Source organism: Columba livia, chromosome 5 (genome assembly GCF_036013475.1).
Source record: "Columba livia isolate bColLiv1 breed racing homer chromosome 5, bColLiv1.pat.W.v2, whole genome shotgun sequence".
Lineage (NCBI taxonomy): Eukaryota > Metazoa > Chordata > Aves > Columbiformes > Columbidae > Columba > Columba livia.
In genome coordinates, this window is record NC_088606.1 from 22,833,645 (window position 1) to 22,846,869 (window position 13,225).

Below are 13,225 nucleotides of genomic sequence, written 5' to 3' on the forward strand. Positions count from 1 at the left end.
GCTAAAGAAGTCTCACCGTTTTTTACCTGACACGAAGGCTACACCTCCAGACTACACACAATTTAAGTAGTGTGAAAGGAAGTGGCATTACTGGTGACTCACTTTGGGAAAGGGAAAGAAAGCTGCAGAGAGGGACCAATAAAGAATAGGAGCAAACTACCACAGGCTCCTTCACCCCCTCCTATGCGCAATACAATCTGGTAATTGACAATATACAAAGAGCACATAACATAAAGGCAAATACAAACTGATTCAAAAAGAAATAAATGAATTGATACATTTTTCCTAAAACAAACCCATATACTAGAAAATAAAAATGCCACAGCAACAAGGTCAGAAAAAGGAAAACATAACAAGTCATTCACTTTATCAACAAAAAAAGATTAAAACCTACGAGAACTGAAAAAAAAAAAAAAAGATGAAAATCAAAAACATTATTTCTTTTTTAAAAAAAAGCCATCAAAAATACATAAAAATATTTAGAAAGCATACCACATTGATTTCATAACAGTCAACTTACATCAACAAATTGCCCGCATGTTTTTTGGCATGAAAGGAAAAATTTACAAAAGAAAGTTGTGTAAGAATGCTCTTGGACAAGAAGCATTGCCACATTCTTGTAACTTGCTTTTTTTTCATTGTTGTTTCTTAAAAACTTTTTTAGCAAAATGTTTATTATTTCTTTTTTAATATAATTGTTTTACAACAAAGGGCGATACAGGGAGGCAACAACACATACATCCACACCACATAACATGAAAAGAAAAAAATCTTGCACCTTAACAAATTAGAACTTTTTGTTTTTGTTTTTTGTTTTTTTTTCTGCTGTTTTTTGGTTGTATTTTTTTTATCTTACATAAAGTTGTTAGCGTGTTACAGATGAAAAATCCTGTACATTTTATAGAATTTATTTTTGCTTGTTTGCATATCTACATATATAATGTTTTCTGAAAATCAAAGTCTGTTGCTTTTTTGCCTTTTTGGTCAATTTGATATATATTTTTTTAAACATTTTCTTTTTTTTTCTATAATTTTTGTGTGTGTGTGTTTTAAGGAATGGATGACTGCACATAAAATTTTAACAATGCTAAAGAAAGGGGTGGCAGAGGGGAACTTATGGGAAGAAAAAATGCCTAGGGTGGATGGAGTGGAAGTGTAAAAATCTATGAGTGTACTACACAGGAGATGAGGATGATGGGAGTGAATGTGTAAGTCAGTTGCCATGTCCATGTAAGGGCGGTACGGAGTGATCTAGCAGCATTAGAGCTTCTGGCTGTAAGGAAGGGATGGGCAATATACAAAAACAAATGAGCATATTCATGCCCATCAACAAAAAGAAAGAACAGAACTCTAACATTGACAATCTCACAAACCCTAAGTTGCAACTTCTTCAACATGCAAATTACAAAAGAATTAATAATTATAGTATTAATATTTACATTTTCATTAAAAGTTCTCAAATTATAAAAACAGTTAAAACTTTTCCCTACTAAAATAGCAGTAAAAATACATAAACTAATAATAATAATAATAACCAGAGAGTAAAACAAAAAAACAAGGAAACTAGTTTTATGCATTGGAATTAGAACAACTTCAATCTGTAGCTACCCACAGCCTCCTTCTTCTAAGAATCGTCTTTTCTGAAGTCCATCAAATTGATATCAGTATTCTCAATAATTTGAGACAATCAGTTCTTGAGTACATCAAATCACTGTTTCGAATGTAATGACTGTGTTGGCACACCCCTTCCCCACTCTCAAATTAGATTGCTTTTATATTCAGATTCTCAGGAGAATCTCAAAAATACAGCTGTGGGATTCTGCCAGTGAAGTAGTTCATTATTTAAAGAGGGAAATAGAGGGAAAAATTGCAGAAAACAATTCATAACTCTTTTGTTTTGTTTGTTTTTTTTTTTTTTTTTTCATTATTAGATTGGAACAAACCAAATCTAAGATAGAAATTCAACCACTGAAAAGAAATACATCAAAGTATAACTATGAAGAGATATACTAAAAAAAAAAGCAAAAATGAAAAAGAGAACTTTGTTCCCAATAAGAAGGGAGATAAGAACAATTGTGGGGTTTTAAAGTTTTATTTTTAGAGGAAAAGGTATTCCACACATTTTCAAAGATGAACGAACCAGATGCATACATTGCAAGGAACAGACAAAGCAGTCTAGGGACACTTTCATCATTTGGATATTCTTTTTTTTAATGATTGGATTTTCTTCCCTTCCCCCCCCTCCCATTTAAATTTGTTTCCAGTTGTTGGCCAAAAACCCCACCACCCTCCACTGTTGCTTTTTTTTTTAATAGATCTTTTTTTTAATCACTTCTTTTCAAAATAAACATGGAGAGGAAAAAAAAAAAAAGGACGTGCAGTCTGGATGTACGTCATAAATAGACATAGAAAAAGATAGAAGAAATTGGCTGAGATCGACAAATGGGTTATATAATAGCTTAATTTTACTGTAGGATGTTAATAATAATGCATGCTTAAAGTAAGTTGCATTTAGGGAAAGTAGAAAAACAGAACAGCAAGCAAGGACTTGGGGCGGGCGGGCAGAGGAGAGGGAGGGTGGGCAGGGGGTGTAGCATCCATGCCTCTCCAGAAAGGGCAAAGCACATTCCAGCGGGTTCTCTGCAGTTCTGGGGGAGGTCAGAAGGGGAAAAGGGTAAGGAGAAATCATAAGCTATGCTAGGATGTACTTTTTACCCTATAACCTTGCATTTGCATCAAACACTCAAAACTCCAGACTCCAACCCTTACTTGGGCCCTAACTCTCCAGAGTATTCCTGAAATCAGTGGCATTTATTTTTGTGCCTAGTCAGATTTGGGTTATTCCTGTAACTGATAATCAGCCTGAATGAAGGGTGAAGAATTAGTTCTTATAAATGCACTTTGCTACGCTGGAAAAGGCTGTGGCTGTTGTGAAAATTAACTGCAGCTATTCAGAGCTGCTGTCCATGATTAGTGCTGGGGGCCCACCAGTCAGCAGCATTTGGTACTAAGGCCACATGATTTTGCACAGGCAAACCTGCCACTGCCAGCAGTAAGACTGAAACTAGCTCCTTCTATGCTACAAGAGGATTTACAGTTTGAGAAGTTATCAGTTCTATCTGTGTCTTACTAAAACTGGATCCCAAATACTATGTGTCCTAGAGGGATCCTTGGCTTCCCTTGAATTCGCTTGACCTCACATACGATGTCCATATTTTTTTTGTATGAGGACCATCATCATCCCAACATCAGAGTCCTTCTAAGTAGGAACTCAGGACCCCAGGAAAACTATCTGTTCTTCCTGATGTTTTAGGAGAGGGCAAATGTTGTATATAAAGCTTTGGAGTCTGTCCATGATGAATCTCTCCAGGAGACAGGAAAAGCAGGCTCCAAGTACTGCATGTACTTTGGGTTTCCATCAGGAGTGCCCACAAGATCATTCTGTAACCCATCATAAAGGTTACACTATCACCAATCCGTGGAAGTGGGTGGCTATCGTGACCTTGAATTTCTGGGAAGAATGGGGTTATCCACCCTATCGATGAGGCATTAGGTACTTCTGTGTAAATATGGTACTAACAAACAGGCAGGATGATTTTGTACTTATTGAGATGAGGAACAATAATACCTCGAAAGCCACTGAGAGATCAGTATTATTTCTGGGAAATGTTAAGTAAGCATAAATAACACAAAAACTAAATAGCCTAATTTGGCTTTAGATGCATTGCTGAAAAGTGTCCACTTTTAAGAGGAGTTATATGAGAAGACTCTTAACTCCTACTTCAGAAGTAATGAGGTTGTGCTGACTACCAGCACAGTGTGTCCGTAGCTGGAACGTACCATACCTCTGCTGGAAGACTGCACTGGAACTATCTCCCACACCCCTTTGGAAAACGTGTTAGGAAGGGAAGAGGTCCAACCAAAGAAAAGAAAACCTGGTCAGGATGGTCTCAGGGACAGAACATGCAGGTTACAGAAAAGCAAAACATTGGTCTACAGAGGAAATTTTGGGGATTCATTTGTGGGTGAGAAAAGATTGGCTAGACATAGAAAAAAATGACGGAAGTGAGGCCTTTTCAGAACTCAGTGGAGATTTTTTTTTATGAAGTTTCAAGTCTAGTGTCCCTGGACACCACTCCCTACCAGGATTCTGACCCTCTGGTTTAATTGTACTTAGGGAGTTTCACAAAGAGGCATTTAAGCTTTGAATTTTAATCAGTGTTTGCTATGACTCGCAGCTGGATTTTCAGACTAGTGAAATATCCCCCTTCAGCACAATAGAATTTAGTGCCTTCTCTTTGATGCAAAATGGACCATAGGGCATGGTCTGGTTACCAACTGTGCAGTCTATGCCAGGCCACGCCAGAAAATATGTCCTATTTGATGATAAATGCCTAACTCATCGCATGAGGGCCTGGAAAAGCCTTTTACGGCCTGAAAGATCAAAAGAACTAAAGAACCACAGCTGGAGCCAGAGACACTTAAAGAGATGACAAGATTCTGTAAAGGAAATCTTGATGTTACAGTCACAAGAGGATCTAAAGGATGCTAAGCAATTTTTTCTTTACTTGGTCAATACAGAGGTGCTTCAACAGAAAGAGAGCTCTTTAGAAAATCTGGGTCCAGAAGTTTCTGCTGAGGCTGGGGAAAGCTTCTCCAGTCTTTTAAAAATCTAGCTGTTAATAGTCAAAAGTAGATGTCTTAATTTGAAAATTGGATCCCAAATGTTTCCACATGAAGCTACACAGACAATATTTCATTAATTAACATGTAGCAAATTATTCCTCAAAAAAAGTCAAGATCAAAAAATCTACCCATTGCAGGCTTTTTGTATTTTCAAAAACTTGATGCAGCTTGAAGGACTGGGAATAGAGACATCTCTACTATCAAGGCTTACAAGCTTCTTGTTTGAAGGACTGAGCCAAGATGGTTAAATTTTTCAAATGAAAAAAATCCACATTTAAAAAAGGGGACATGAACAATGCCTTGTTCAGCAGATTTAACTATAAAGTTGCATTATCTTGTGATTTGTTTTCAAGTTGCATTTTAAAATGCTGCTGGCAAAGGTAATGCATATTTCTCTGTGTGTTAAAAAGCAAGATGAGAGCTGGTAAATTAGATCTAGGGCTGCATTACTGCCCTCAGGTTCATGCTAAAATCTGGAACTTCAGTGTCTTCTACCGCTCTAGTCCTTGGGCTCCATCAGACTGACAGTTTATCTCTTCCCTAACATACTGAACATCACAATATTTGAGTTCTGTGCACTGCAACATAACTCTATCAATATGTTTCATTATTAACCAGCTGTAGCAGCTCCTTCTTCTGACCTAGTTGTCCAGCAATTTTGTCAATTCACTTCAAATGTCCAGGAATCCCTGCTGGTCTAATTATGCATCCCTCCTTACTTGATAGATTTTTCTTTCTGTATTTTTGCGTGCAGTAATTGCAAAACAAGGATAAAGGCAGGATATTCTTTCATTTTTTGTACTTTGACCTAAGTAGAACAGGTTCCAAGGCTTTCAGTGCTGAAAGGAAGTATGCATTTCATCACTGCATAATCTGGGCTCCCCAACTGCTGTTACCTTTGTGAGTTTACTTTATACATCAGGCAGCACCCTTTTAGTGTCGTTTAAAGTCATATACATTGGGCAAGGATACTAATGACACATACTTCTAAGCAGCTGATACTATCAAAATATCAGTGAAAAGAAACAAATGGAGAATTTCTAGTGAACTGGAAAATGTTAATTTCTCTGTAAAAGGTTTACTTACAATAATAGAGAAAAAGGTAGTGTTAGCTATGCATTTATGCATCCCTCTCCCTAAAGCTGGTTAAGTACACTCTAAGGCTGTTTATAAGTTAGTGAAATAACCTAGTTTACCTCTTTGCGATACAAACACTAGAAATGCTTGATCCAGCAAGAAAATCTCCTAAGAGCTATAGATGCAGGATGACTTTTCTTATTGTCCATAACTCAGTCATTATCTGGCACGTGGAGAAAAGAAAAGAAAACAAGCAGAAGAGGTGGTTTGCCCTACAGGATAAAGTCCCACAAAAGAGTAGGCAAGTGGGGGATTCTGGTAGGAATGTGGGATATTTGCTATTTCTAGATGGTTCCTCCTGCTTGTAGTAGCTCCCAAAACAACCTGTTCATACTTGCCTGCTTTTAACCTTTCTTAGACTAGTGCTTTTCAGACATGCAGCCAAATGAACACTTAGCAGACCACAAATATAAAGTAGCTTATAGATGATTAGAAGTAAAACACTAATTTTAAATGTAGCCCTTCATCCCTAACTCCAAGTCAGAACAAAAATCTGTTCCTGTGATTTCCATTGTTTATCTGCACTAATTTAAACCAAAAGAAGAGTATTTGGTTAGGCAGTCCTTTCCAAAAGACAGAGAGGTAGAAATAGCCTAAGAAGAGAAATTATTTCTATCACTTCTGCCTATAGGCTCACCTGAACATCAGAAAGAAAAGAGCTCATCTATAGTAAAAATGTCTACATGAGCACCTGTCCTAGTTTTGTTTAAAACAAGTTTCTCTTTTAGTGAATTTCCCTGTCAGCTAAAGCCTTCTTATTAACTGCGTTTTCTGAAAAGTTAGATACATGTTTTGGTAGACGTACCAATGGTATACAAGGTCATTGATAATGATACATCTCGTGAGGCGAACTGAAAGTGACCAACTAAGTATTCCATCCCATTCACGTGGTACTTCATATAAAAGTGGGAGATCACTAGGATCTCATCCCTTTTCCTTATGACCGACATTAGGAGAGGACCTTGCGAGTTGTCCCTGCAAACTGAGGCTTAGTGATGGACTGAATCTAGTTTCAGTTGGCTGCGGAGTCCAGTCCAGGACTTTGGGTGCCGGCCCTACATCTGCCAGAGCAGTTGCCAGGACTTTCAGGATTGGTTTTGTATATTTTGTATTATTTTCTCTATTTTTATTTGTAGCATTAGTAAAACATTTTAAATTTTTCCTTCTTTCTGTCCTTCCTTCTGTCCTTCTTTCCCTCCCAATCGCCTGTCCTTAGTGGGAAGGGGGAAGAGGGAGGGGCTAAAGAAAGGGAGGGAGAGGAGGGTGGGCTAACAATACATCTGCCACAGTTTATTGTCACCCCGCAATCAAACCTCGACAGCACCATGTGCCATCCTGTTTGGTTTTGTGTGTAAGAGTTAATTAATAGGGCTTCTTTGTAGCTATGAACTAGAAAACTATCAAATACAAAAGCACATTTACAGCTATCAGAGCTAAGGAAATCATAGGGCTAAACTGCCACAGCTGTCTGAGGTAAAGAGTTTTTTCAGGTGTTTGCCATATGCTTATTGTCTTTCCACATTCCTCCAAAACAAAAAGTATTTTGATGCTTCCAATGCTAAGCAGTCCATCCAATGTTGCTGGCCTGAAAGATTCTTCATGTGCATCTCTACTCAACCATCTCTTTCTCCTGGGACAAGGATCTGATATGTTTTTTTGAAAGACTAAAGATTGACGTTTGTAGTCAGCGCAGCTAAGGCTTTTTTTATGTAAAGCTAAACTTATTTCATCGTAAAAGTCAGTCACATGGGAAGAAGTTTTTCTGAATCCTGAGGGATTTTGCAGCCACAAACCAGATCCTCTCATACTGACAAACTCAGTAGCAGAACTGCATCTGATAATTTGAATGGGAGCAAGAATATTTTACTGTCTTTGGTCTAAACCCATGCAGCAAATGTTTCTTGTGTATTTATAGTATACTAAAATGTACATTTTTTAAAATAATCTGCAAACATAGAGCAGCAAGGGTATCTTAGCGTCTCCTTCTTTCTTCGGTGTATACAGCTGTGAAGCAGACACGTAAAAATACATGCCATCAGTTTGTTCAAATGCCAGCGAATACTCCATGGCTACTGAATTCCTTCTTGGTAGTTGCATCCCAAGAATCCTTATATTGTCATACACAGAATCACAGAATCACATACCATTTAATATTATTTTTTCTAGAATGTAGCCAGGAAACACATCAAGGCAACTCTCAAATATGCCATCTACGGGATCACTAGGTACCTCTGTATAGGAAACTTGCCTTAGGAAACTTCACAGGGATAATTACATTGTAAAATCAAAGAATTTAGGAAATTCTTAGAGGTGGGACTTATTTGAATGTTCAAATCTTAAAGCAACACCTGAAATATGTATCTATATAAGTAGTATATGCTGTACTGAGATACTTGATGGAAACAGTGCCTAGGTGCAGCATAACCACATGAAGATCTAGATACTTCATGAGTGCTGTTTTGTACCTAACGTTACTGCTGAGTCCATATTGTCCTCTGTGGGAGTTGCACACCCAAGTTAACCAATGCATAACAGTTATTCCTATGATCTCCTCCATTCGTATGTAATTATTCATAAATATATTTTCATATTGGATTCTTTAAGAAGACAATTCTGCTGAACTTCATAAGTATACAAGCCTCATTTTCAGTGCAATATTTTTAATCACTTGGATGCTAGGCCACACTTGCTATTTCTGGTGAAAGATCCTACAAAGCGACGTATTTCATCCCTCAGGTAGCATAAGCACATTACACTCACGAAGTCTGTAGCTAGTCCACCTGCAACTGACTCAGTGGATGGAACTTGGACCCTCCTTTATTAAAGGAGGGTCCAAAGCACAGTAGATTCACTGTAAAAAGGTTTATCTTGCAAAGAACTTAACCTTATCTTCTGATGGCAAAGTAGTGATCCTAGTTCTGCCCTCAGTAACCCCTCTTCTATTAATATTTCTTGCCCCTCTTAAAGACATAAATCAGTGCTGGGAAGAACCTGTACTTGCAGCTTTTATCCAGAGATAGCTGCTGTGCTTTTATCTTGGAGCTGTAAACAAAACAAAGCAAAACTACACAAAGAAAAAGGTTGTCCACTTCTTGAATGGGTGAGTAATCCAGGATCATCCTAGGTACTACTCATCTCTCTGGAAGACATTCAAGATCTAAAGCATGTCACTTTATAAGTCTCTTTGGTGAAGCAGCTACAGCTTATTCCTGAGGATACATGGGAAATAGTACTACTACGGACATTTGACATGGACCCTTAACAGTGTACACACTGGACTAAGGCAATATGTGTGACAAGCTGTAGGAGAAAACATGGGCGTTAATGAATGAGGAAAAGTTGGGCTATATAGACATGGTGATGGTTTCCAACTAGAACAATATATAACTTCCTTGGAAAGTACATGAAGCCAAATATTGCAATAATTGAGAAGAGACAATAAACCATGTCCATTCAGCATTGTGAACATCCGTCTCTGGTAAAATGTGAAGAGAAATTACAGTTTGATTGCTGGGCAGAAGCTTACTCCAGTAAGATTTGAACAAGATTCATTCACACCTAAACTTACTTCTTTCATTAATCAACACTACTAAAAATGGCACAATAAGTATCTGCATGTTCTCTTCTATTGCGTGTGAGCACTTTTGCATCCACCTGTAGGCTAACTGGGGTGTAAGAGTTGAGAATTGAAGTGACCTATTCAAACTCATGTAGAAAAACTGTGATAAATCAGGGCCTCATAAACACATTTTCCAAATGATGGCTTTTCCAGTGGTACAGCCCTGCTCATAATGTTACTGTTCTTTGGGGTTTGGATATCAAAGTATGTACTTTCTGCTGTGGATTAACTTGGAATAATGTTATTCCTGTATCAAAATTGAAAAAAAAACAAGCAAAAAAAAAAGGTAGCTAACATATTGGAAGTTAAATCTTGACAGTGCAAGAGGTTACTGCAGAATTAACTGATCTGGGCAAAACCCTGAAGAATGCAGAGAAAAATACCAGCAGCTGCCGTTGAACTGAATTAGCCAGGAGTTAATAGAAATTTTTTATTTGTAATATTCATGATGCTACAAGAAGTCTTTTGGACTCCAGAACTGAGGACAAGCCCTTCAGTCTCCTCCTCAGCCAAGAACAAGTCAAAATATTCCTCAGAGTTAATACAAAGGTTGCCTCACAGCCATGCTGAAAAGGATAGGTCAAGTTCCCCATCAGCAAAACGAGCTGCTGTTGGGTAGTCTAAGACTTTGTATACATCGTTACCTGTAGAAGAAAAAAGTTATGTGAGAGGCTGTTACTGATGAGCAGCTCACTACCAAGTAGACTGCTGACAGGTTCTACCAATTACCATTGGGAAGTAGTAGAAAACCTGATATTGAGTAAACATAAATAAATACAGCCATAACTCTTCCTGTGAAAAGGAAAAAAAAAAGGAATGTCAACCTTTTGAGCAATATGTTAGGTGTTGTTCTCTCACATCAGGTTCAAAGGATGTGAAATGCTCTTTCCTTTTGATTATACTAATGTTTAAAAGCACCAGAATCCCCTTGAGACTTCAAGCAGAGGTGTTTGGAGACAGAATGGCAATGACTATTAATCTGTGATTTGAAGTAAAATCTCCCACTAGGTAGCACTTGTAACTGCATCAGAAACACAATAGAGCCAACTAATGTGTGAACTGTCTTGCTCTGAAGCACTGCAGGGGAGCTCTTTGTAGAGGAGCTTTCAACGTGTGTGCTAGTTCTGTCTATCATTTGAAAAATACAAGAGGGTATAGTGCTGTGATTCAGGCATTTAGGGACGGATTTTTGGCAGGACTTCTTGTTTGTTTTTACAGGCAAGTTTAATACTAGCTGGGAAGTGGGGAAGCATGAAGAAAGGGGGTTGCTTTTGCAGATTTCCTTTTCGAAAGTTCAGGATTATAGTATTGAAAGGCTGCTGCAGGCAAGTTTGAATCCTCTTTTTCAACATATGAATGACTGGAATAAACTCTACTGTGATTGAGAAGCCAAAGCTTAAGCTGTTTATCAGAGGTTGCATTATAGCAAGAAAGTGGCTGGGAAGGGTATTTGCTCTGTTTTCATAACAGATTGAACCAGAAGAGAAACAGCTCTAATTCCAAAACTTAGCCTACTTTAATATCAATGATAATGATGATACTTGGGTGTATTTCAGAAGCACAGGTAAAGATAGTACGGCCATGAATAAAGCCGAGGAGCTAGACACCAGAATTCTTCAGGTCCATTCAGACTTCAAGGACTTTTTGAACAAAAATTCAGGATGACTGGCTTCTGCTACTGATTAATTCTGCTTAGCTCATTGGTAAGCTAGGTGGCCACAGCATACTTTCTCTCTTATCTTCACACCATGATAAGATAACATTTATCCAACTATCACAATTGTTTGTTTTCTTTGTTAGAGGAATTAGAGCATTAACTTTCAAAATGTGTGTGTGTGGTTTTATTTTTAATTTAAAAATACCCAACAACAATGAACAAATAAACAAAAAAAACAACCAACCAAAAAAATCCAAAACCACAACAGTGGCCAGACTAGGGCAGGTCAGATTGCTGCTGAATGACTTTTTAAAGAGATACATAGCTATACATTTAAATATGTTTCCCATATGACTGCTTACTGTATTACCTGGAACATTTACATTCAAACTTTAGGGTCATTGTTAGAAAATCAGCTAAAAGATGACTTTGCATAGAAGTTAATGATCATGTCTGAGCTTCACAGTTTATTAATTCACAGGAGCATAACAATCATGAATACCTGTGAAATGAAAGTTAACTGCAAATCAAGTCTAATAGGATGGAAAGTTAATTAAAATAAGTTAAAAATAAATCTTAACATATTAGGTTTTCCTCTGCTATGAAGTAAGACATTATATGGTTAGAGTTTAATAGGCAAGTCTATTACTTTCTCATAAGCTCTAATTTCCTTTATCTGTATGAGCCACAAAATTTTCTCAGGCAGATTTTTTTTTCTGTTACTCCATTATTTCTATCCATACTCTTATTCCAATCGATGGTCTTAAGCACAATCAAAACAGAGATGGAATTGGAAATATTATGTTAAAAGAACAAACACTTTATTGGGGTAATTCAGCTATTGGCAAAACTTGCAGCTTTGAACTGTGTGCATGAATTAAAAAGGTGTTCAAATTCTAACCTTAGTGCCCTGAGATTTACTGGCTTATTAGGGTATTAATGAATAGCACTGTTTTGAAGTTAGAAGAAAAGTTTCACCTTCAAAAGACTCACTTATAAACACTTCAGCCTGTCTGGGTTCTTCCTTGCCTTTTGCAAAAGGACACTAAACATAGATAGGCACAAGGACCAACATTATGCTGGTGAAGAACTGGCAAGATTTGCCTGTTATTTCCAGTGCCCAAACAATGCATGCTAGTGAAATCGAAGTGGCTTCTTTTCACAGCCTTCCATGGCATTGAGTTATCCATCAAAATGGAAGGAAGTCAGAAGCCAGAATGTCAACTGCTTGATTCCTACTACTTGTTACACAGGTACATGCAAAAGACACTCTCAACTTCCAATTATTTCAGCTGCCTCTCTCTTGGATATGTGAATGTCCCATGTTTTCAGAAGTTTGTCTTTTTTTTATTATTTAGCTTTTTTATTAGCTAATGAATCCGCACAAGACACTTTCATGTAAGTTGCCATTATGCATTATAGCTCCATCACAATTCCTTATTATTCTCTCATTTAAATGCCTGGTAATTTAGTAGTGGTAACCACAGCTGAAAAATACAGAGTGGCAATTTGAACATACACCTACAAGTAGAAGGATTCAGCACAGAAGCACTTAGCTTTAACATAGATGACAGCTGTAGGTGCTCTGCCTTCATAGGCGGGGAGGCAGTGCACAGATTTAACCGGAAAAGCACTTCATTTCTACTCTTCCATCAGCTTCACCTTCCCCTTAGAAAAATACATTCTACTTTGAAATGCTTATTGTGTCTCATTTCCAACTTAAAAATATCTGATCTATTTCCAGCCCTAAAGATGTTCTCCATACCAACTCTCTGCCAACCCAGTGTTGGGATCTGAAAGTCAAGTTCGGGTCTCCTATCATCACCACTCATAAGGAAAGACTGTAGGTCAATGCCTGCCCTCAGTGACCTGGTAGGTACCCTATTGCCTTCAGTGGTTTTACAAAAATATGACTGACTTAACTTCTAAATGACTCCACTGGAGAAGTGAGAAGCAGATTGGAACAAGCCCCCAGTGCAGCACTATGTGGGCTCCACAAGGAGCAAACACGTATTAGTAAGGATGAAGAAAAACTATTTTTTGCTCTTCTATGGCATTCAGGCATAGCTATGGGTGAAATTGTTCCTTTTGCTTTAACAAATACAGATTTTCACACTGAAAATTAT

At 37.6% G+C, this 13,225-nt stretch overlaps 1 protein-coding gene across 31 annotated transcripts in view; it reads right to left on the reverse strand.

The window, feature by feature from the left end:
* NRXN3 (neurexin 3) overlaps positions 1-13,225 on the reverse strand; it is a 1,033,016-nt gene that overhangs the window by 10,577 nt on the left and 1,009,214 nt on the right. For 2 of the 31 annotated variants that reach the window (XM_065063782.1, XM_065063783.1), the window contains exon 21: positions 625-1,273. The exons of the other annotated variants lie outside the window; for them this stretch is intronic. In XM_065063782.1, the coding sequence (XP_064919854.1) occupies positions 1,164-1,273 (110 nt within the window). In that variant the 3' untranslated portion in view covers positions 625-1,163. Of the gene's footprint in view, positions 1-624; positions 1,274-13,225 lie in introns of those variants that run through there. 31 annotated transcript variants of the gene reach the window in all.